This window comes from Nilaparvata lugens, chromosome 13 (genome assembly GCF_014356525.2).
Source record: "Nilaparvata lugens isolate BPH chromosome 13, ASM1435652v1, whole genome shotgun sequence".
Lineage (NCBI taxonomy): Eukaryota > Metazoa > Arthropoda > Insecta > Hemiptera > Delphacidae > Nilaparvata > Nilaparvata lugens.
In genome coordinates, this window is record NC_052516.1 from 7,783,721 (window position 1) to 7,810,244 (window position 26,524).

Sequence of the window (26,524 nt, forward strand, 5' to 3'; positions counted from 1 at the left end):
CGTCAACCGAAGCTTATTGTGTGTCCCAAGTATGTTAGTTGGGCAAACCAATACCTATGTCCTTGACAAGATCGAGGAGTTTTTCCCTATACTAACATCCCATTCATCACCTGGTTGCTTGCAGCCAAACAGAGCCCCTAGTCTTTCGCAATCCAGTATGATATGCTTGGCAGTCTCTTCATAATGATTACAAAGCCTATAAATCTGACTTTCAATTCTGAGTCCAATTGTGTGGAGATGTCCCCTGAAGTGGCCGTGTCCAGTTATCAGAGCAAACAACTGCTCTATAAGAAAGAAAATCATTATCATTCATATTTAATCATAGGCTTAAAATACTTCTAGAAAGTCGCCTTTGTAAAATAATAAATAAACAAATCCCTAGTTGTGAACATTGATTGATTTTGAATACACAATTTTTGAGAAACGAACAATTTTTCAACTAAAATAGGAGAAGGTGGTCACCTGTCCATCAGTGATATGCCGCACACAGATCTTGAGGAACCTCTCTAGTGCTTTATTCCTATTGGCTGACGTCAGCGGAGACTGCGGTGAGCTGATTCGCTCCACGTGACCCGGCTTCGGAGAGGCCACTCTTAGCTTATCCAGAATCGCTGCAAACAACACAAAAACCATTAATCAAACAATTATTACTCCAAAAAATGCAAGAAAAATGATAGTTCAAAAGTGAATGAAACATTTATTTATTCAATCATTCAGAATTATACAACTTACAGAAAAGTAACACAGGCTAACTTACGCCCAAAACGGTTCCAATTTTAATTTATACAATAGTCCAAACATAAACAACTTTTTGGACTAATTTCTAAATAAAAATTCAGGGAAGGAACAGTGTTGGGCTGTGCCTGTTGGTAGCCTACAGCAAGAACGAGATGATTCTCTGCCTTGCCACTGCCTTCTATGAAAGATAGCTGATTCCGGTACATCAGATGCAATTTTAACTGATCATTTTTGTTTAGAATAATAAATTCTTGAAAAGTAACATTTTTTAATGATTGGATAACTTAATACATTTTCTTAATTGAGATTAAATATTTTGTTGATTAATAATATTTCTACATTGTTAAAAACCGATTCTTGTTTAGAATAATAAATTCTTGGAAAAATAACATTTTTTAATGATTGAATAACGTAATACATTTTCTTAATTGAGATTAAATATATTGTTGATAAATAATGTTTCAACATTGTTAAAAACCAATCTGGCAACGTTGCGGAACTGGAAAAGGATAGCGCTATCTGTGTTGTGGAAAGACAGACAAGGATAGCAACACCAATGTTAATCAAATACTACCATTATAGCGTGGGACCTCACTACAACCCAAAACTTATTTTCTTCCTAACTTTGGTTGATTAAAATTATTGTTCGAAGTATCGACAAATAAAATTGATAAACAATAAATATTCAATTGTTTATTCAAGAGTTGATAACTTATTCAATTGTTTGTCTTCGATTTTTCTTACATCCGATGTCAAAGTTCGACATCAACTATTTCTAAATTAACACTTTTATCAGAGATATTGTGGAACTTCTCCATATTAAGATAAAGAAAGGAAAAAAGATGTTGTCGAATTCCACTATAACATTTTTATTCTAGTTTTGGTGAATAAAAATGTTATAGTGGAATTCGACAACATCTTTTTTCCTTTCTTTATCTTTATCTTAATTTCTAAATTAAAAATTAGTTTGTTTTGTAGTTCAAGGTCTGTTGTAGGACATCTATTGAATCTAATGACCACCAAAGCTGGATTCCGACTTATCAGTAGCTGAGAGAATTATATGAATAATTATAATGGGACTATTTATTTATTTTATTTATTTATTTACAATGCAAATGACACTAATGTAATAAAAATTGAAAGATAAAATAATAAGGTAGTCCTTGTGCTATTTTTCTTCCAAATTTATAAGATTAGTTCTAATGGAACTATTCACACACGGCCCGGCCAAGCGAGTGTGAATAGCCCTATTAGACCTTATGGGAATAATATTCTCACTGTACCGGACACCGGTTCACTGACACTGATATGTGGGAATCTCGCTTGAGTATTTTGTACAAGTTTTCTAATCTTATCTGGAAATAAATTGAATTGAATCTTCATTTTACGGTGGTTGAATTTGATTCTGTTATTTATCTGTGACGTTTTTCAACTGTATTACATTGTTTTGCTATACTTTTGTTGATAATGAAATATTATTATTATTAGATTTTCTGGTAATAGACAAAAATACATTTTAATCTGTGACCCTTTTCATAAAATTATCTACCTTGATTGTCTTAAGTATATATAAATATTTCATTAAGGGTCGGTTTCCGAGCTCGGGATCTATAAGTTCTGGACTTACAGAGTCCAGGACTCAAATAAGCTCTCGGGTCTAAATTGACTTTCTGAGTCACGATTTTATCTTCTAAACTCCAGAGTCTATCAAGTTCTCGACTTATTTGAGTCCAGGACTTTAACGCAGTAGACATGAGGGAAATTCACAATATTTTGCTGTTGTATTGTTGTCATTATAGCAAAACGGAAACAGTTGATTGCAGCGGGACAATTCAAATGAGCGTGCTCTCCAAACTATTTTGTAAAAATACGTTTCGATTTCTTTGTAGGCCTATTCAAAGCAAAACCTTTGAAAGGTGGATGAATAAACATTTCATTTTACGTTATGCTGTTATTGATCATTGATCCTAACCAGTGATTTTGGAATAAAAATTTCATTAGGCTATTGAGTATGAAAACGTATTTGTTTTGAAAAAAATGGAATAATAATTTATTATTGTTATTAATATTATGACATTGATTAATAACATTCAGATTGGAATATAAATTCCAAGGCAATCCTTGTATTATTTTGCTTGAACATTTTTTGGTTATGAGGTTAGTTTTTTACGCATAATTCTGATACAATTATATTCCAAAATGAACTTGCAAACTATAAATTATGAATTTAGATTGACTAATCCAAATAATTTAGGTATTCCATGACATCTATTTGGCTTTTCATCTACTCCAAAACAATAACTGAATTGTGTTTGCTCAGTTAAGTCTAGAACTTGAATTTAAAACCTACCCCAGTCGACGGTTTAAAATCACGCTGTTCTAAGTCCTGGACTTAACGATTTTTGATAAATCCTTGACTCGGAAAGAGACGAGAATCTAATTCAAGTCCTGGACTTATAAGCCCTTCACTCAGAAAGCGAAATTATAAACTCCAGGGTCTAACATGATCTCTAAACCCCAGTCTATTTAAGTCCTCAACTACGTTAACGCTCTGACTCGGAAAGCCAATTTTCTGACTCCAGAGTTTAAAGCCAGTTAAAATCTAGAACTTAGCTAAATCCCGAGCTCGGAAACCGGCCCTAAATCTCTCTCATTGTATAAAAATTAATTTTTACTTTTCACAGTCAACTATTTTAATACGCCATAGCCTAACCTAAGCTATCCCTCAGGTTCATATATGAGATTATCCAGCATTAAACAGATCCCATCCTATGGTGAGGTCCACGTTATGATGGCAGTGGAGAAAGATAGGAGAAAAACGTTGCCGAACATGTCTTGTCAATGCCTTCTATAGTCGGTAGCTGATACAGGTTCATTGATATAATATTAACTGTTCATCCTCGTTTGAAATAATCAATTATATTTTAGTAAGAAATACATTATATTTTCTAATAATTTCATAATGAATTTTCTCAATCAAGATGAAATATTTTGTCAATTAATTATTAATTCTACATTGTTAAAAGACGATCTGGCAACAAAGCAAAGCGAGAAAGAGATATCGCTATCCACTTTGTTGAATGATAGACAAGGGTAGCAATACCATCGCTAAACAAATACTGCCATTATAACATGGACCTCACTATATGAGCAGCTAAAGTTTAATCCGTTAAAAGTTCTCTTTTTCATAGCGGGAAAAAACATTTTCCCGTCATTTGCATACATCTGCTACAGTGTTCACTTTAAAATGTCAGCATTGGTTACATGGGAAGTTTTTGTTGATACTTATGAGGAATGCTGACAGATAAAAGTGGATCCATTGTTATAGTGAGGTCCACGTTATAATGGCAGTATTTGATTAACATTGGTGTTGCTATCCTTGTCTATCATTCGACAAAGCAGATAGCGCTATCCTTTCCTACCTCCACAACATTGTCAAATCGATTTTCAACAATGTAGAAATATAATTGACAAAATATTGAATCTCAATCATGGAGTTCATCAGAACTTGAAAAAAATATTTTAAAGACGAAAAAAAATAAAATTGATTATTTTTAACAAGAATGAACAGTTAATGAGATAAACCGGTATCAGCTAAGGTGAGGTCTAAGATTCAAGTCGACGGTTTGGCATTTCTTTTAATGTTTAAATGTTTATATGTTGCGCATTTACGGCGAAACACGGTAATAGATTTTCATGAAATTTGACAGGTATGTTCCTTTTTTAATTGCGCGTCGACGTATATACAAGGTTTTTGGAAATTTTGCATTTCAAGGATAATAAAAAAGGAAAACGGAGCCTCCTTCATACGCCAATATAAGAGTAAAAATCAGACTATAGAATTATTCATCATAAATCAACTGACAAGTGATTACACAGATGTGTGGAGAAGCCAGTCTATTGCTGTATTTCCATGAGGTCTATAGTTTCAATCAGGTACTTGTGGATGAAAATACTGCGTGAGGTCTACTGTTCACAGAACTACTAGTTTTAAGCGAGCAATTTCTGTATATCAGTTTATATTTTTATATCTGGTTATCTGTTTATTTATGTTCAACGGATCTCCAAAACGGCTCTAACGATTTTCACGAAATTTGGAACATAGTAGCCTAGGTTTATGATATAAAAATTCGATTGCACTAGGTCTCATCCTTGGGGAAAACTCGCTGAATGGCATAAAGAAAAGGATAATTCATCCTTGGCCGAAACAGCTGAGACTTGGATAATAAAAAGTGAGCGAGTGATTCTGTTGAAAATCAAAATATCGCATCCCCAAAATTCATAGGCTGACGTATAGCCAGCTGTAAAATATAAACACGATCATTTTAGAGAATTGTGTTCTGTTTATCAATAAATAAAAATCTGGTGTGGCGCATTCACACAACTTTCCTTGCCGTTTTGAAAATTTATCACCTGACGCAAGTGTTCCCGCGCATCTCAAGTCTACTATTCAAAGATCTGCCAGCTGGTGACAGGACAATAACGCTGGATACATACGAAGTCTGCTATCTCTTCATCAAAGACCTTAAAGATGCATAGACTCACATGCAGCGCTAGTGTCGTACTTGGAATTGAGATCCGCCATTGAGGGAGCAACCCATAAGATTATTACATACCAATGCCACCAATGCCTTTGTGATCTATAGTATTACAAATATATCATATATAAAATCTCGTGCTAAAATACCCCAATGGCGGCCTTCAATTTCAAGTAAGAGCTATCATTGTGAAGGCATAGGCATTGTGGGTCTATATCTCTTTAAGGTCTTTGCTCTTCATAGTGAATGATTCAATAGAATCAACAGTTGCCAACAGTTTGCATTATTGGATAAACATATTTTCTCGAATTTTGAGCTTATTTTCAATTTTAAGTGAAAATGTCACTGAACATTAATTGTAGAGATTTTTATGCTCAATGTTTTTCATTTGAAATTTTTTGTTCAAATTGTATCTGAAGCCTGATAATTGGGAATCTAAAATCACACTCTGCATTGGTGGGGCGGAGCTCCTGAAATTTTTACAGATATGGGACTTGTGGCAGTTGATAGAGCTTATCAATGACTATTTTAGGTATAAATTTGTTAAAAATCGTTGGAGCCGTTTTCGAGAAAATCGCAAAAAACCCTGTTTTTACAACATTTTCGCCATTTTAGCCGCCATCTTGAATTGAATTTGTTCGAAATTGTTCGTGTCAAAATAGGGGAAGGACCTTAAGTTCCAAATTTCAAGTCATTCCGTTTATTGGGAGATGAGATATCGTGTACACAGACGCACATACACACACACACACACACACACACACACACATACAGACCAATACCCAAAAACCACTTTTCCGGAATCAGGGGAAATTGAAACGTATAGAAATTCAGAAATTGGGGTACCTTAATTTTTTTTTGGAAAGCAATACTTTCCTTACCTATGGTAATAGGGCAAGGAAAGTAAAAATAGCGAGCGAAGCTCGGTGCCCCGATATTTTATTCATTTATTTGTGGATACAATCACAAATTATATAAATATGATTGGGAAGAAACAACAGGCTTGCCCCAAAACTATTCCATTCACAAATTTTGATAATAAAATGTTAAAAAAATAGGTTATGGTTCTATAAAAGGTAGAGACTCGGTAACGCTGTTCTCCACTGCCATTATAACGTGGACCTCACTTTATATACATGCATATCGGGTCTCCATCCAGGGCAGGCTGACCCTCGTTTGCATTAATAGTATTATTCGGTGAATTGGATGTCGGCCAGTTATGCAGATGTGATGGTTGGCAAAAATCGAGGAAGTCACCGTTTGGCCAAAAAAAACGTGAAAGGGGAAAACGGAAATCCCCCGAGCAGGAAAGTTGAAAGGAAATGCCCGCTTTTCAAGTTTCCTACATTTTGCGACGCTTGGGTGAATGGCTAGCGGTGTTCTTTATAGAAGATATTTACTTCAAAAAGATGCAATTGAAACAAAGATAGAGAACATTTACAGTATTCCCCTGTTTATTATCGTCGGTTATCATAGAATTAATACTCCCAGTTAATGAGAAGACACTAGAGTATAATAGAAAATTAATACCCTTTTTTCTATGTATTTCACACGACATGCAGTTGGCTAAAGTGTACGTCCAGTGCCAAAATACCTGTCATGAAATTATTGGTTGGGATCGATTTAGTATGTTATTTTGAGCACAAAATCACAAAAATTAAACGGCGGTCACTATTGTTTTTAAAATGAACTAAGATCAAAGTAGCACAATTTCACATGCATTTAACTTATAGGTAGCTGCCATACCGGTAAGTAGCTAAGGTTAGGAAAAGCTTTAGATTAGAAAAGTTTTGGTTAGGAAAGCTTAGGTTAGGAAAACTTAGATAAGGAATATCATAATTTGATGATTTCGATAATCAAAATGGCTGCTACTTATAGGTTAAATGCATGTAAAATTGTGCTACTTTGAACTTAGTTTGTTTTAAAAACAATAGTGAGCGCCGTTTAATTTTAATGATTTTGTGCTCAAAATAACATACTAAATCGATCCCAACCAAGAATTTCATGACAGGTATTTTGGCACTGGACGTACACTTACACCCATACAGTCAAATATTAAAGTAAATAATCAAAAACTTTTACTTAATGACTGTAGTACTTTCAACCGTCTTGCTATCATTTTCAACAGTGCCGACCGGAAATGTTTTGTTGGTTAGGAACAGCACGTGATTTTATTATAGGCGTATAATAAAAAAGTTTGATTTGAATTGAGCTGTTCATTTAATATGTTTTTTTATCAAGGATGGTGGCTTTGTACATTTCGAACTGTTCTGATGTGTTCAATTCATATCCAATATCGGGGCATCGAGCTTCGCTCGTTATTTTTATTTATTGATAAACAGAACACAATATTCTCTAAAATGATTGTGTTTATATTTCACAGCTGCTGGCTATACGTCATCTTATGTATTTCGGGGATGCGATATTTTGATTTTTCACATACTCACTTTTTTACTATCCACAGCTGTTTCAGCCAAGGATGAATTATCCTTTTAATGTCGTTCAGCGAGTTTTCCCAAGGATGAGACCTAGTGCAATCGAATTTTTATATCATAAACCTACTATGTTCCAAATTTCGTAAAAATCGTTAGAGCCGTTTTCGAGATCCGTTGAACATAAATAACCAGATATATAAATACAGAAATTGCTCGCTTAATATAATAGGATTTCTTTTTATTTTTAGTATTGTGAGGTTGGTATTTATGTTTGTGAAGGTGTGTCCGGTTTCGTTTAAATGTGTTACAAAAGCTGATTCAGTTTCGGTTTTCAGTGCGTTATGTTCTTTCAATCTTTGTTTAAATGATCTTTCACTTCGGCCAATGTCGAATTTTTCACAATCTGTGCATTTCAGTTTGTACACCCCAGGGAGGTTGTGTTTGTCGGTGTTGGTGGTTTTGGGGGTGAGGGTAAACATTAGTTTATTTTGAAAATAAACTAAAATGATCACTGTTGAAAATGATCGTGAGACGATCGAAAGTACTACAGCCGATAAGTAGAAGTTTTTGATAATTTAAGCTACTTAAATATTTGACTGCATGTCGTGTGAAATACATAGAAAAAAGTGTGATAATACATCACAGCTCGGAATGGATCAAGAAAACATCACCTGGAGAATTAATAGAAGATTTGGGTACAAAATCCCATTCCTCAAGTTTTTATCAGCTTTAATTATTATTGGAAATGGTCCTAGCAAACCACTGTCAATCAAATGCTGATTTTCTGACGTGACTTTCCTACGTGATCTCATCCTGTATGTAAAAGTGCACGTGAGACCCTGCACGAGCCGAAAAGCAAAATCTGGAAATAGCCATTGAAACACAGTGGACCATATGAATAAAATTGGTACATATTCTCATGAGAATAGGCATGGAGCATGAGGTTTTGCTCATAAGCGATAGGTAGAAGTATAAGTATTTGCTCATTTCTATATATGAATAAGCTCAACCTTATACTATTACCTTATGGTCCTGAACTCTGGAGCAAATGCTCACGTATTTTAAAGATTTTTCATCAGCTGATTCGCCTTTGTGGCCTTACTTTGTTTTTATAGCTCACGTAAGCGCTAAATATGCAAGTATGGACACCGCTTGTGTTTGCCGTTTGGTCTGCTCTATCCATGAATTGAGTTTTATTGATTGAAAAAGACTAAGAAATTGTCAAAAAACCACAGAATAAGTATCAATATTTCTAAGTATCAATAAATCTGTGGTTTTTTGACAATTTCTTAGTCTGAAAAAGACTGAAAAATTGTAAAAAACCACAGATTTATTGATACTTAGAAATATTGATACTTATTCTGTGTTTTTTGACAATTTCTTAGTCTGAAAAAGACTAAAAAATTGTCAAAAAACCACAGATTTATTGACACTTAGAAATATTGATACTTATTCTGTGGTTTTTTGACAATTTCTTAGTCTTTTTCATTCAATATAAATAATTACCACAATATCAACTTCTCAACTACACAAAAAAAAGAGTTTTAGGTTAGTTGAGTTCTGAATTTTGAAATAATAGTGTGAAAAATGTCATCTCTATAATAATCTTCAGCAAAATCTTATAATCTCAATAGACTTCTTATAATCGTCTTCACTCTCATCTTCTTAAATGCCTATTTCCTATTCTTCCGTGATGGCTATCTTCATATCGGATAGGTATCGTTTGTAGGAATAATGGTGATATATATATATATCATGGTTGAATCTAAAAAGAGTTTTATAGTTCTCAACTATTGGTTGTGATTGTATCTGGTATAGTTTCCTCTAACTCACACGAATTAGTTGAGCCATTTTACTATGCGAGCAAAAGGTGAAAAAGCTGCTCCAGACTAGACTCGCCTTTCTTGAAGCATTTGCTTCAAAAGTTGAGCAAATGCTCCAGTTTATTCATACAATTATGAGCATAAGCTTTTACTATTGAGCAAATGCTCAATCTATTTTTTACTTTCCTTGCCCTATTACCATAGGTAAGGAAAGTAGGTATTGCTTTCTGAGAAAAATTAAGGTAGGCTACCCCAATTTCTAAATTTCTATGCGTTTCAAGGACCCCTGAGTCCAAAAAAGTGGTTTTTGGGTATTGGTCTGTATGTGTGTGTGTGTGTGTGTGTGTGTGTGTGTGTATGAGTGTATGTGCGTCTGTGTACACGATATCTCATCTCCCAATCAACGGAATGACTTGAAATTTGGAACTTAAGGTCCTTACAATATAAGGATCCGACACAAACAATTCCGATCAAATGCGATTCAAGATGGCGGCTAAAATGGCAAAAATGTTGTCAAAAACAGGGTTTTTCGCGATTTTCTCGAAAACGGCTCCAACGATTTTGATCAAAGTTATACCTGAAATAGTCATCGATAAGCTCTATCTATTGCCACAAGTCCCAGATCTGTAAAAATTTCAGGAGCTCCGCCCTATCTATGCAAAGTTTGATTTTTGGTTCCCAATTATCAAGCTTCAGATACAATTCAAACAAAAAATTTCAAAAGAATTGGAAAAGATTGAGCTTGAAAATCTCTACAATTAATGTTATGTAACATTTTCACCTAAAATTTCAAATAAGCTTTGAAATTCGAAAAAATGTTATTATTTCAATTGCAAACTGTTGGCAACTGTTGATTCTATTAAATGATTCACTATGAAGAGATAGCAGACCTCGTGTGTCTCCAGCGGTATTGTCCTGTCACCAGCTGGCTTGGATCTTTGAATAATAGACTTGAGATGCACGGGAACACTAGCGTCAGGTGATAAATTTTCATAACGGCAAGGAAAGTTGTGTGAGTGCGCCACACCAGATTTTTTTATGAGCATCACGTTTTTTCATAGAAATTAAGCATATGCTCCATATTTTAGAAGTATAAGCAAATGCTCAACTTTATTCATATGGCACAATGTGACTTGCATGTAGCTGAACGCAACCAGCAAGTGCACGCGTTCAGTGTGAATGTTCCTATTGCTCTTTCCACATTTTGTTTCTCATCTGCACGCTTGGTCAAGCATGACCACGCGTGTACTTGCACATATCCGAGATATTATTCAATTTCTGGTACTTATATTCTATGTAATTTAAGGAGGAAGGAAATAAATGCATTTATTCATTTATATTCGCATTCAATGAGATAATGGTGCCATATGAATAAAGTTGCTTATCTATTATAATCATTTGCTTATACTTCATTTTCTATGAATAAACGTGAGCAAAACCTTTTGCTCATGCTCATCAAAAAAATAGTTGGATCATTTGCTCAAAAGTAAAAGCTTTTGCTCAAAATTTTATGAATAAACTAGAGCATTTGCTCAACTTTTGAAGCAAATGCTTAAAAAAAGGTGAGTCTAGTCTAGAGCAGCTTATCACTTTTTGCTCATAGTAGAATGGCTCAAATAATTCGTATGAGGAAGAGGAAACTATACCAGATACGATCACAACCAATAGTTGAGAACTATAAAACTCTTTTTAGATTCAACCATGATATATCACCATAATCATCCCTACAAAAGAATAAATACAAAAGATGTTACCTGTTATAAAGATAGCCATTACAAAATAGGAAATAGGCATTTAAGAAGATGAGAGTGTAGACGATTATAAGAAGGCTATTGATATTATAAGAAAATGCAGAAGATTATTATAGATGCCATTTTTTCACGCTATTATTTCAAAATTCGAAACTCAACTAACCTAAAACTCTATTCATAAATAGAAAACAGAGCAGACGACGCAAACACAAGCGGTGCACCCTACTTGCATATTTAGCGCTTCCGTGAGCTATAAAAACAAAGTAAGGCTACAAAAGCGAATCAGCTAATGAAAAATCTTTGAAATACGTGAGCATTTGCTACAGAGTTCAGGAGCATAAGGTAAGAGTATAAGGTGAAGCTTATTCATATAAAAATGAGCAAATGCTTTTGCTTCTACCTTTAGCTCATGAGCAAAACCTTATGCTCCATGCTCTTGCTCATGAGCATTTGCTCTGGTTTTATTCATATGGGCCAATAACCCTAACTCTATCAACCCTAACTCTATAAGTACTCCTCAACTCTATCACCTACTCCTCCTCCACTCACCTGTCTCCTCCTCAGCCTTCCCCGCCTCCTCCTCAGTGGCGGTCCGTTCCCCACCATTCTCCTCTGCCTTCTCCTCACCACCCTCTACTCCCACTCCTCCACCAACGGCAGGCGCCCCCTTCTTCTCGGGCACCCTAATCACCTGACCGGGGAACACAGTTCGCGAGCCGGCCAGTCGATTCAAGATGGCCAGCTCAGATGGCGTCGTGTCAAAGTGCGCCGCTATAGATGTCAGTGTATCGTTGGCTTCCACCTTAAACCGAAAAAAATCTGTGTTATCCACTAAAATTCATTGACAAATAAGCTAAATCGATACATTAGAATATACAACCAATGGATACCTATTCACAGAATAGGATGATAACTGAAATTAAATAGGAATCCTCAAATAATTGTAGCAACCTTATAAAGGGAAAAGGAATAGAATAACTTTATTCGTTTACAATACAATCTATTTGATAGATAAATTAGTGAAATTGATATTTTCATAGAATAGAATAACTAACATGAAAAAATAATCTTCAAAATAATTGTAGCAACTCCATAAAGGAGAAGTGAATAGATAAATTTATCCGTTCAAAATACACTGTATTTGATGGATAAATTAGTTGAATTGATACATCCATAGAATAGAATAACTAATCTATCTATAATACGAGGCAAGTATTGATATTGTTAGTCGATAAATTGAAAAAAAAGCTTGGATAATAAATAAACAGTGTCAGATAATGGAATGTGTATTATATACTAGAGAATATGTATACAATATTTGCCCAATTTACAGAAAGAATGTAAACGTTTTGTAAATAAGGAAACGATTTGTTATGAATTGGATTTTGAAGGAAGAAATTAAAACAATTCAGATTTTTCAACTAATAAAGAGAGAATTTATTAATAGATAGGAATTACGCTTTTAAACATTAGATATGAATAGAATACGATTAGAATATGTTACATCATAAATACCAAACTCGTGGGGAGATTAGAGTAGAGGAATAGAGCAAATTGTGATAGCTTTAAATAGGGAAAGATAAAGTATCACAACATAGTTGAGGAAAAAAAATTGAAAGCTTTTTAATAGGGATAAATTTGATAACTTGATAACTTTAAATAGGGAAAGATAACGTATCACAACAGTGCTGAGGAAAATAAATCATTTTGAAGCCGGAAAAAGGATGGATGTACCATTAGCAAAGTGTGTCAATAATGTCATTATTTATGGGTAAAATTCATAAATAAAACAAAATTTCAGGTCATTTTCAAGCTAATCTCAAAGTAAACAGTCTTAATTAATCCACCGTTATTACTTAATAGGTCATTCAACATTTACATCAACACAGTTTTAATTGAGAAAACAGTAAGCTTATATACTTGGTGAACAGTTATGTATATACTAGGCTACAATAAAAAATAATGGGGAAATACCACAATACAGTTATATGAGTTCGTTTACTATATCAGTAATATTCCCACATCCCACGCTATTATAAGTTCAAGCTTCCTCATTCATGATGATTATACTACTATAACGTTCCATTGTAATAATCAAGGCCAAAACTATGAATAATTAGATTAGTTATCGCCGTTTTGATTTTGCATCTTGTTAATTATCTTTCTAAGGCTGAATAAAACTGCTCGATAAGTTCTATTTTAAATTTCTATAATCAAAATTGATGTTGGGATTTTTTCTAAAATTGTTACTAAAAAAAGATTTTCAACCTTTGGTGCTCAATAATTTTCTATTATCAATATTTATGAAGGGATTCTAAGATTGTTATTTATAATAGATTTAGATTTTTTTGTATAAATTCAGGGCTACTTTTTTGTATTTATAAAATAGAATTATAGTACCCTTTAAAATTGTTAAAATATTAAAAAACAAGAATACAAATTGTAACTTACGGTAACTACTACAATTTGAATTTTGTTTTTTAATATTTTAACACTTTTAAATGGTACTATAATTCTATTTTATAGATTGAGATTTATAATAGATAATAGATTTTTCTAATATAGAATAGGAATTGAACTAGACACGTATTTAAAGATTCACGTCAATAGAAAAGATAGGATGACATGATTCCCAATGAGCACGTTGAACTGTCGGTCTCGACTGATATAACAGTCATGAGGCCTATTGCCGGCTTAAATTTTGTGCATTCATGAATTAAACATGCTTGGTAATTGAAAGTTGGACAAATATCAGTGGAAATGGAAGTATGGTATGGTTGCCAATGGGAACGTTAAACTGTCGGTCCCGACTGATATATTATAACAGTCGTGAGGCCTATTGAAGGCTAAATTATGTGCATTCATGAATAAAATATGCTTGGTATTTGAAAGTCAAACAAATATCAGTGGAAATGGAAGGATGGCATGGTTGCCAATGAGCACGTTAGACTGTCGGTTCCGATTGATATATAACAGTTGTGAGGCCTATTGACGTCTTGAATTATGTGCATTCATGAATTAAACATGCTTGGTAATTGAAAGTTGAAAAAATATCAGTGGAAATGGAAGGATGGCATGGTTGCCAATGAGCACGTTAAACTGTCGATCCCTACTGATATAATATAACAGTTGTGAGCCAATTGACGGCTTAAATTATGCGCACTCATGAATTAAACATGCTTGGTAATTGAAAGTTGGACAAAGATCAGTGGAAATGGAAGGATGGCATGGTTGCCAATGAGCACGTTAAACTGTCGGTTCCGACTGATCTAACAGTTGTGAGGCCTATTGACGGCTTAAATTATTTGTGCATTCATGAATTAAACATGCTTGGTAATTGAAAGTTGAACAAATATCAGTGGAAATGGAAGGATGACATGGTTGCCAATGAGCACGTTAACTGTCGGTTCCGACTGATCTAACAGACATGAGGCCTATTGACGGCTTAAATTATATGAATTTATGAATTGAACATGTGTGGAAATTGAAAGTTGAACAAATATATCTCACTATTTGTTTAAAACAGAATCTGCATAGTCCACTCATTTGATGTAGTTTACTGCAAATACAATCCAGCCACCGTAAATTATTGCAAACTGAACACCTCATCAAAACTAAATCCAATATGAAAACACTGTAATCCAAAAGAGTTCACTGCACAGGTGATCTAAAAGTCTTTCTCGACAAATCATACATCGTAGATACGATTACTATCTATTTATTCAGTGTATGGCGGATACACAACACAGTCATGTCTCATAACTAGTAGTTCTGTGAACAGTTGTAGACCTCACGCAGTATTCTCATTCACAAGTACCTGATTGTAACTATAGACATTATGGAAATACAGCAATAGACTGGCTTCTCCACACATCTGTGTAATCACTTGTCAGCTGATTTATGATGAATAATTCTATAGTCTGATTTTTACTCTAATATTGGCGTATGAAGGAGGCTCCTTTTCCTTTTATATTATCCTTGAAATGCAAAATTTCCAAAAACCTTGTATATAAGTCGACGCGCAATTAAAAAAGGGACATACCTGTCAAATTTCATGAAAATCTATTACCGCGTTTTGCTGTAAATGCGTAACATATAAACATTTAAGAGAAATGCCAAACCGTCGACTTGAATCTTAAACCTCACTTCGCACGGTCAATTAAGGTTTAAAGCAGTTTGGGGCAAATGCCTGTTGTTTTCATCTGAATTATACATGTATATGAATAAATTAATAGTCTCAAATGTCTACACATACACTGTATATTTTCAACTTCTTTGTAGATCCGATATTTTGATGATTATATAGATTGGGATTATCATTTTTACACAACACTTTGAATAGAAATATGGAGAGTCTGATGATAGTAAGTTTTCCATCAAACTCTAATATACATTCAATAAATTAGAACTTAGTTTGTTCTGATATGCTTTTTTTATAATTAAACATAATTTACGCAAACTATTTTGGAATGCCTTTGTTAATTTCTATTTTTGTATTTTGGCAAAATAAAGATTTTGATTTGAACTAAATCCAAACTAATGTAACTCCAAATCTCTTAGAAACACATACTATGACAGCTTTACAAGACGACCTGAAGATTCAATTCAATCGACTGAATTTTGAGTCTAAGTTTAACTGAAATCCGAGATTAGAGTAACCTACAAAGCTGCAAAGAATTTGACGCTTGGATTGAATTATATGTGCCACAAACTGTTGGAGTTGACAACATTGTGAATATGCGACGTTTATGTAGACAACATTTTGAAACAAAACAATTCATAGAACACTTGGCACTTTGTGATTGTCACTAGAATACTCTGAACAAAAACTGTTCACAAACGTGAACTTTAAAATAGTTAATTCGCACAAATTTGTTGGGAAAACAGTTGATTACTCAGAGCAAAAACTGTTCACAAACGTGAACTTAAAAGTAAAACAGTTAATTCGCACAAATTTTTTGGGAGAACAGTTGATTACTCTGAGCAAAACCTGTTCACAAACGTGAACTTTAAACAGTAAAACAGTTGATTCGCACAAATTTGTTGGGAAAACAGTTGATTACTCTGAGCAAAAACTATTCACAAACGTAAACTTAAAAGTTAAACAGTTAATTCGCAAAGATATGTTGAGGAAACAGTTAATTCGCACAAATTTGTTGGGAAAACAGTTGATTACTCAGAGCAAAAACTGTTCACAAACGTGAACTTAAAAGTAAAACAGTTAATTCGCACAAATTTTTTGGGAGAACAGTTGATTACTCTGAGCAAAACCTGTTCACAAACGTGAACTTTAAACAGTAAAACAGTTGATTCGCACAAATTTGTTGGGAAAACAGTTGATTACTCTGAGCAAAAACTATTCACAAACGTAAACTTAAAAGTTAAACAGTTAATTCGCAAAGATATGTTGAGGAAACAGTTAATTCGCAAAGATATGTTGAGGAAACAGTTAATTCGCACAAATTTTTTGGGAGAACAGTTGATTACTCAGAGCAAAAACTGTTCACAAACGTGAACTTTAAAATAGTTAATTCGCACAAATTTTTTGGGAGAACAGTTGATTACTCTGAGCAAAAACTGTTCACAAACGTGAACTCAAAAGTAAAACAGTTAATTCGCACAATTTGTTGGGAAAACAGTTGATTACTCAGAGCAAAAACTGTTCACAAACGTGAACTTTAAAATAGTTAATTCGCACAAATTTGTTGGGAAAACAGTTCACAAACATTACGTTTACGACACAACAACTCCAAACGCGAACCTTCAAGAGTTTCAAATACAGACAATCTCAACTTTTCAAGGAATCCAACAATTCAATAACTTGGGTCCAACAACCCATCAGTTCAATCACCAAACATGAATGTGTACTTCCAATCAAACCAGCAAACCAACACCACAATTTTGAAACGTTTGTCCATAAACACGACACTCTACACCAGAATAACACACAAAATTGAACTAAAAAATACATAGTTTCAACCCAACAAAGTAGTTCCAGGAAAACACAACATTTCGAGGAAAACATAACATTTTGAGAAAAAATAAACACACATTTGACAAGGTTTTTGTGTCAAATAAACTCATGTTAACTCAAATTCAACTAAAATAACTCCAATTCTACATCCAATTAACATTTTCACTAAAATTCAACAAAAAAGCTCGAATTCTACATGTTTGAAACAATTAGACGCGCGCGTACATCAGCTAAAACGTTGTTATCCCAACTCAGTTTCATTGTAATCTCAACAAATATTTGAACAGATGAGCAGTGAGTCATAACATAATAAGCGCGACCTGTTGGCTGATTGAATCAAAACAGTTTGACATTGCCGCAGTCGTTTGCTTCATTGGAGCATTAAACACCTGATGTTATTCAACTGAGGAAGCTCTATGTCATAACGCAATAATTGAAGCAAGGTTGCTGCCATTTCTCTAATCTACCTCAAATATATTTTTACTCATCCAGTACATATACATTTAACTATACGTTGATATAGAAATGAATGTTCATAATTGAGATTAAATGTTCAAATAATAATTTACCGAACGAAGTGAAGTCTAAGATTCAAGTCGATGGTTTGGCATTTCTCTTAATGTTTGAATGTTTAAATGTTTATATGTTGCGCATTTACGGCGAAACGTGTTAATAGATTTTCATGAAATTTGACAGGTATGTTCCTTTTTTAATTGCGCGTCGACGTATATATAAGGTTTTTGGAAATTTTTTATTTCAAGGGTAATATAAAAGGAAAAAGGAGCCTCCTTCATAAGCCAATATTAGAGTAAAAATCAGACTATAGAATTATTCATCATAAATCAGCTGACAAGTGATTATACAGATGTGTGGAGAAGCCAGTCTATTGCTGTATTTCCTTAAGGTCTATAGTTTCAATCAGGTACTTGTGGATGAAATACTGCGTGAGGTCTACTGTTCACAGAACTACTAGTAATAATAATGGGTTGCACAGTTTGAGACTGCCTGTATGGGTACAACATTTAAATGCAGAAAGCAGTCTGTAATACTTTGCACAATATCGTTGGTTAGAAGTTTCCTCAATATACCAAGATAGAAGAGGTGTCATTTTGCTAAATAAGCCAATGACACTTTATTATGACTCATGAAAATGGAGATAAAAGAGAGAATTATAATAATAACGCCATAGAGGAAAGATAGCATAAGAAGATATCCCATGGGTTGTAGAATTCTTTCAAAGTTTGGAAGTTTTGTATCAAATTATTGTGTTGTGTATCAAGTTGAGATGATACAGTATCATAGTGTGTTTATACTGTATCATTTTATACATTGATACATAAAATATAATTCTCAATACTATGAATGATTGGGAAAGGAAAAACAGGCTGAGCCCGAAACTGTTGTGGTGATACTGTACCATGTTGTGATGATACCATAGGGAAAAGATAGCATGAGAATATATCCCATAGTATAGGTCGTTTATGTTTCAAATTTCAAGCCGTTTTTTGTTAACTCAAGCTGATTACTGTCGTCTACTGTCTATTACTGTATTTGCCGGGTAAGAGTGTAAGAACGGCACAGTATGAGAGACTACCAGCGTCACAAGAAAGAACTACTAGGACTATCGGATTGAATCAACAGTGACATTTGCAACATAATACGCCCTATACCATGGCATATCTCCTACATAGCTATCCCACTACATAGCTTCACGAAAAACAAGTACTAGGACTATCGGCTTGAGTTAACAGTGGAATTTGCAACATAAACGCCCTGTATCATGGTATATCTTCTTATGCTATCTTTTCTCCAGGATAATGCCGAGCGACCTGGCAGGCTCAGGTCTGGTGTCAGAGTTTTCAGTTCGCATCTGATCAATTTCAGAACCTGACATGACTCAACGGCGGTTTTCTAGGCAGCCGGGACCAACGACTTGACGTGTCTACCCGAAACACGGGAGTGGTCCGAGAAAAATATCTTGCCCGACCCGGGATTCGAACCCACTCCTTAACATATTCTAATAGTTTAATAAAAACAATATAAAAACTTGTAGTACCCTTTATTATTGAAAACTTTAAAATATTTTAACGACTAGTTTCAACCATAACTTAGGTCATTTTCAAGTTTTATGGTCGAAATTAAAAGTAAAAATATTTTATTAAGTTTTCAATAATAAAGGGTACTACAAGTTTTTACATTGTTTTTATTAATTTGTACTTATCTTGGACTTTGTCATCTATGAATTTGGAATAAAAATAGCACAAGGACTACCTTATTATTTTATCTTTCAATGTTATTACATTAGTGTTATTTGCATTGTAAATAAATAAATGAATAAAAATGAATGAATAAAATGTACAAAAGTAGCCCATATACGGTAAAAGAAGTGTTTTTCTAATAGTTTATTATATTTATTTATTTATTTTATTTATTTATTATTCTAATTTTTACAAGAAAGCCATGAATGGGAGAGGAAAGCTAAGTATACTCCTTGTACTATTTCTCTCCCAAATTTTGATAGAATTATTTTCAAAGTCCGAAATGAGGTTATGATTGCACTTTTCTGAAATTTAGTCCCTTTCACTCAAGAACAACAGAAACTAAGAATTTTGAAGGTTGAGAAACTGGATAGAAAACAAAAATATATTTATCTATAGCCTACTAATAATTCTACAACGGTACAGAGCTAGAAATTAATAGAATGGAATGACTTTTTTATTTGTTGACGTGGCGAAGTTGGGACAGTAATGTCCATTCTACCACTTAACCACGACCTTAATGGATAGAGCTATCTGCTTTGTCTAATTACACACAAGGATTGCAAACCAATGTTAATCAGGTTCTGAAGAAAGTGCATCTCACTAACAATCAGTAAAAAGTAAAGGAAGAAGAACTTTACCTTGGATTCTTGAACAGCCCTGAATTAATGAATACTTTAAAGAATAAACACTAATTAATGAACACTTTCAAGAAGCTATCAATATCTTTACTCAAGGGAACTGAATATGTAGACTGAAAAACTCACTGAAGAGACGATATTTTCACAATTTCGTAGGTTTACTGCTTCAAAAATAACTTACTAATGGAAGAAAAAATTTACCTTTGATTCTTGAACAGCCCTGAATTGATGAATGGGCGTTACTTCAAGATAGAATAACACTTTCAAGAAGCTATCAATATCTTTACTCGAGGGAACTGAATATGTAGACTATGAAAAACTCACTGAAGAGACGATATTTTCACAATTTTGTAGGTTTACTGCATCAAAATAACTCAAAAACCACTTGTAATAATTGAATCACTAATGGAAGAATATCACGATTTGTTTAGTTTGGATTAACACAAGTCAAGTTTGTAATAACAATTAAAAAAATTAAGGATGAAAGTCAGTAACAATAACTATTAACGAGTGGTTTTAACTAGTGGTATCTAATATATTGGTGGGTTCGACTGAAAATCAGCCTTAAAACTGCAAATCACTAATAATATGACAAAATCACTGAAAAACGAGAACCAAGTGTTCAGAATTAATTTTTACACCACAGATTTCACAAAATGTAGCCAATGACAAAATCACTAATGAACGAAGACTGGATTTACGAACGGAACGGACTGAGACAATAGGACTCACAAAAACTGTAGTTGTTTCAAAGACGGTACAATTTACAATGTGTCACCTTAAGCGAACATTTCTGATAAGAAGAAAGGAAAGTGTTGGAACGAAATAAATTAGAGCATTAGTCTGACAGATAGTGGGCTTTTAGTATCATAATTATGGACTCTTAATTGTTTTGTGGAATGTGATATCGTTGTATTTTGCATTGTACAGTAGTTTTCATATCTACTAATTCACTATTTTTGATGACGTAGTGTTTATAAATACTAGTCTCATATATTTCAAATTCAATTCACTAATCATAATGGTATCGAGTGACTGGCTGGCTCAGGTCTTGTGTCAGAGTTTTCAGGTCGTAACTGATCAATTTCAGGGCCTCTGACATGAGTTAAAGACTGGTTTTAGGCAGCCGGGATCGACCGTTATACTAGTCTCTATCATATATTATTTAATCAATTCACTAATTGTGAATTTATTTTTGTGAAACATAATAATTGTGAAAAATGTATTTTGCATTTTACAGTATTTTTCATATCTTCTAATTCACAATTTGATGTACTATATATACATACTAGATTCCTTCATATATTTTAATTCACTAATGATAATAATATCGAGTGACTGGCTGGCTCAGGTCTGGTGTCAGAGTTTTCAGGTCGCAACTGATCAATTTCAGGGCCTCTGACATGACCTAACGACTGCTTTTTAGGCAGCCGGGACCGACAACTTGACGTGTTCATTCCAATCACAACGATTCCGGAAGTCATTTCACCTGACGTGTTCAATTATTGTACGACACCTTTCACATACACCACCATCACTCATACCGCTTTCTGTTTAAGCTTGAATCGTTCTCCGGTATATATACATAACTATTATATATAAATACTCCGGTATATACCGGGTGTCCCACGAAGAGGTTAACACGTTTGATTTTCTATTACGTGCCCATTCATCCACCGAACTTTTTCAACTTCTGAAATTTTCCCAGAATATTTTCAGAACCTACTTTGTGAGCTGTGTAAAATTAAAAAAAATGCTGTGCAAGAATGGGTACGCAATATAAAATTAAACGTGTAAACTTCTTCGTGGGACACTCGGTATAATATACTGGACTATTGCCTTTTGCTTGCAATAAACTAATAAAATCATACAACTATCCCTTGTCGGCAGACTAGAGTGAGGCGGTCATGTTTCTGGGTCTTCAACTAAACAACAATTGACGATCTGGCTCATAGAGAAAATATTTCACAAGATATCCCATAGTTTGGGTCGTTTATGTTTCAAATTTCAAGCCGATTTTTTGTTAACTCAAGCCGACTACTGTCTATTATTAGGCCTACTGTTTTGTTGGGGGTGAGAGTGTAAGAATGGCACAGTATGAGAGACGACCAGCGTCACATAGCTTCTCCAAAAAGAACTACTAGGACTATCGGCTTGAGTTGACATTGAAAATTGAAACATAAACGGCCTATACCATGGGATATCTTCTTGTGCTATCTTTTATCTATGGTATCACCATAAATGATACAGTATCAACACAATTATGATACCGTATAATCCCTACTTGATACACATCAAAATAATTTGATACAAAACTTCCAAACTTTGAATGAATTCTACAAGCCATGGGATATCTTCATGTGCAATCTTTTCTCTATTGTATCACCATGAATGATAAAGTATCACCACAAAATGATACAGTATCACCACACATCATACATTATCAACACACTATGATACAGTATCATCTCTACTTGTTACATACCAATATAATTTGATACATAACTTTCATACTTTGAATGAATTCTACAAACCATTGGATATCTTCTTGTGCTATCTTTTCTCTATGGTATCTCCATAAACGATAAAGTATCAACACAATATGATACAGTATCATCTCTACTTGTTACACAACACCATAATTTGACACAAAACTTACAAGCTTTGAATGAATAATTCCACAAACCATGGCATATCTACTTATGCTATATTTTCTCTATGGTATCACCACACATGATACAGTATCAACACACTATGATACAGTATCATCCCTACTTGACACAAAACAACATAATTCGATACAAAACTTGCAAACTTTGCATGAATTATACAAACATAGGATATCTTCTTATGCTATCTATTCTCTATGATCTGGCGCAACGACCACAGGGTGTTTGGTGGGGAAGACAAGCAGTTCAGATTTTCTGATCAACCCAGATACAAAATTTTCAGTATTATGTATATTTGGACTGTAAATTTTTGTGATCTTTATATAAGTGTTTTCATAACCTTATTTGGAATATTTTAATCAAAATTTGGGAGAGGAACAGTTTTGGGTATATCCTGTTGTTTCTCTCCCAATCATTCATTTGATATTGTGATTGTGGAATGTAATAATGAATTATTCATAAAATTATTCAAAATTCAGCTCTGTAAAAATCACCCCCTTCCCGCTTGTCTGTGTCTCATGATATGTGATCGGAGGTTGAAAAAAAATTTCCCTAGTATTTTCGAAATTAGTTTAGTTTGTAGTGAAGTTTATCATACCTTATATGTGGTGGTTTTTTGAGGTAGTGACTTGTGCATTTTGTGGCTGTCTGTGAGACTCTCTTTACTACCCTGGTACCCGTCTCCATCTGGAAAGAGATAGAAAACAATTCATTATTGAGAGGAAAACAATAAATTACAATTAAATTTGGCAAACAGAACAAATTTCTTACAGAGAATTTTGCATTTTCTTAGAACAATAGGGGAGATGATACAAACATTAAGATCCGGTTGCACAAAAGTCTGTTAAATTTTAATCGTTATTAAATAATGTCACAAGAACCAATAATAGAAGGCTTTTTCGAAAATAAGGCTTCTGTGATTGGTTCAGTCGGCATTTGATCAAGTTTAAAATTCAGCAGGTGTTTGTGCAACCCGCCCTAATTGATAAAAAATTATTAGGAGAAAACAAAGGTTCCTTTGAGTGATATATTGTGTTCAATGTATCCAACAATTTGGAAATTGCTTAACACATGTGACAAATGATGGTCACATTTTAGAAAAATATTGAGAAGATTTTAATAATAGAAGATTAGGAGAAAACAAAGGTTACTTTGTGTGATATATTGTGTTCAATGTATCCAACAATTTGGAAATTGCTTAACACATGTGACAAATGATGGTCACATTTTAGAAAAATATTGAGAAGATTTTAATAATAGAAGATTAGGAGAAAACAATGGTTCCTTTATGTGATATATTGTGTTCGATGTATCCAACAATTTGGAAATTGCTTAACACATGTGACAAATGATGGTCACATTTTAGAAAAGGATTGAGAAGATTTTAATAATAGAAGATTAGGAGAAAACAAAGGTTCCTTTGTGTGATATATTGTGTTCGATGTATCCAACAATTTGGAAATTGCATAACACATGTGACAAATCTGTGGGTAGATGACACAAGCTGATAAGTCATGATTTGTAAACTTTTCAGGAGAGCAATTTGAAAGTTTGGCATAGCTGCAAAAATTATCTATAATATTTTTTCTTACCCATTTTACACTAATATAATCAGCTGATCTTCGACTATTTAAATATAAAATATCAAGGAATAAAACATTTATTTAAATTAACTATTGAGAATTTTTGCAAGTGATGTCAGAGATATCATGTTTTGCCATCTGCCAAATGTTTAAATTCACAATGTAACAGTATAGGAAATATCTTAAAAATCGATTTTTTAGAAATTTGAATATATTTTTTAACAATTAATTGATATTATTTACAAGTATTGATCAAGTTAACCAAACTTGAACTGTTTGCAAAGTTGTATGGGTTATGTAGTTCTCAATATGGGCTATTGATTTTCAGATTTTATAATAGCCTACCAGTACATACACTTATCAAATTTTGCCATCTTTTGATAATTGGATTATAATACAAACCCGGTAGAAGAGTGTTGAGATATATGTACTTATCAATATTTGTCATCTTGGGGTTTGGAAGAAAATGCTCTATCAGGCTTAAGCAAGGCCTATATCTCAGCTATTTATAGAGATACAATATATTTAGTTATACCATCTTATAGATCTAATTTTTCTGAACACAACCATATGCATAACTCAATATGGTCAAAAATGTGACTTATCAACTTGTGTCATCTACCCACAGAAATGATAATCACATTTTTAAAAAATATTGAGAAGATGTTAACGTTAATTAAAATTAAGACATTTCTAGAAATATTGGGGAGAATATACTCAATGGTTATGAATCTAATGGAGCTTCGAATTTACTTGAGGTGTGGAAGAGAAACGAATGTATTCTATAAAATGCGGAATGTCAAAAATTATCAACAAATATATTGGACATGAGCTTGATAGAATAATGTTACAACAAACGACAGGTGAGGACCGATATTGGATAAGCTTCAAAATAATGTAGTCAAATGGTATCAAATATTTGACAAGTGATCAAATTCGTTTTAATATTTAAAGTTTATCAAACATCAGGTAATTAAGTACTGCATCGTCCGTACTTTCGTTTGAATATCAAAACTTCGAGTATCTATTTCAAAGGTTTAATTTTGATAAACACAACGAAATGTTATCTACCACTATTTAAATATTTATCAAAATTAAACCTTTGAATTAGATACTCAAAGTTAATATGCAACTATGGTTTGCGCACTGGCATTTTTTGCCCATGCAGACCATTTTCTAAAGATATATATGGCTTAGTGTATTTATGAGGTTGTTTTATTCTTTGTTGTTGTTGTTTTATATTGAAAATGAGTAGAAAAGATTTTTGCTTTGTAAATTGCATTTTTTGAAAATAAATATATTTTATCTGTCTGTCTGTTGTAATATTTGAAAGGAAATTCAGACGAAGCAGTACCTATTTAAAAAAATAGTGGTAATGAATACAGCTAATTTAATAATATAGATAGTGTTTGACAACATTTAATTGTGTTTATTCATTCATGTTTATAGAGAAATACTACAACATCACTAACAATACAACTATAAGGATAAATTTTCAAAAAATCAACAATGAAAAATATGAAAGTATTCACAAAGTAATAAAACACAAGAAGTGGGTGAGTTGGAAATTAACACACAAAAGTGAGTGGATAGAAATATAAAAATAAATAAAATTATAGAAAATCTACAAGAAATAAATATAGATGTGCAGGTAAGTAACGATGATATACAGGACAAACAAATAGGTGAAAGTTGACGAAACACTCTGAGGAACCACGGAGACATAAAATCAAAATTTAAAGGCATTTTATATCCATCCTTAGTTTTTTATTTTCGCTTTATATGCTAGGATCAAATTCTTGAGAATTATTTCATCTATCTTTATTATTTAAATTTATTATCATTAATCTCATTCCTATTCAGAAAGTTCTGCCTCCCAGAATATAGGTAATGAATCTTCACTTTGAATCCTAATAAATTACTTCAATTTCCATTATCTTTAACTTGGAATCGTTTGCTAGTATGTTATCTATGTATTAGGTTATTATTAGTCAGAAAGGTAAATCTATTTTAGGCGTCCTGAATTTCTCAAAAATACCATATTCTATAATACTATATAGCTTATAGCTATATAGCATATTCTATAAGGAATTAGCTTATATATGTACGAGATA

At 33.2% G+C, this 26,524-nt stretch overlaps 1 protein-coding gene across 9 annotated transcripts in view; it reads right to left on the minus strand.

Annotated features, from left to right (window-relative positions):
• The window catches only part of LOC111053310 (TLD domain-containing protein 2), a 381,057-nt gene that overhangs the window by 176,130 nt on the left and 178,403 nt on the right, over positions 1 to 26,524 (minus strand). For all 9 annotated transcript variants that reach the window (XM_039439705.1, XM_039439706.1, XM_039439709.1 and 6 more), the window contains 3 exons: positions 23,426 to 23,514; positions 11,835 to 12,087; positions 463 to 611 (listed from right to left, as the gene is read on the minus strand). In XM_039439705.1, coding sequence (XP_039295639.1) covers positions 463 to 611; positions 11,835 to 12,087; positions 23,426 to 23,514 — 491 coding nt within the window. The remainder of the gene's footprint in view (positions 1 to 462; positions 612 to 11,834; positions 12,088 to 23,425; positions 23,515 to 26,524) is intronic.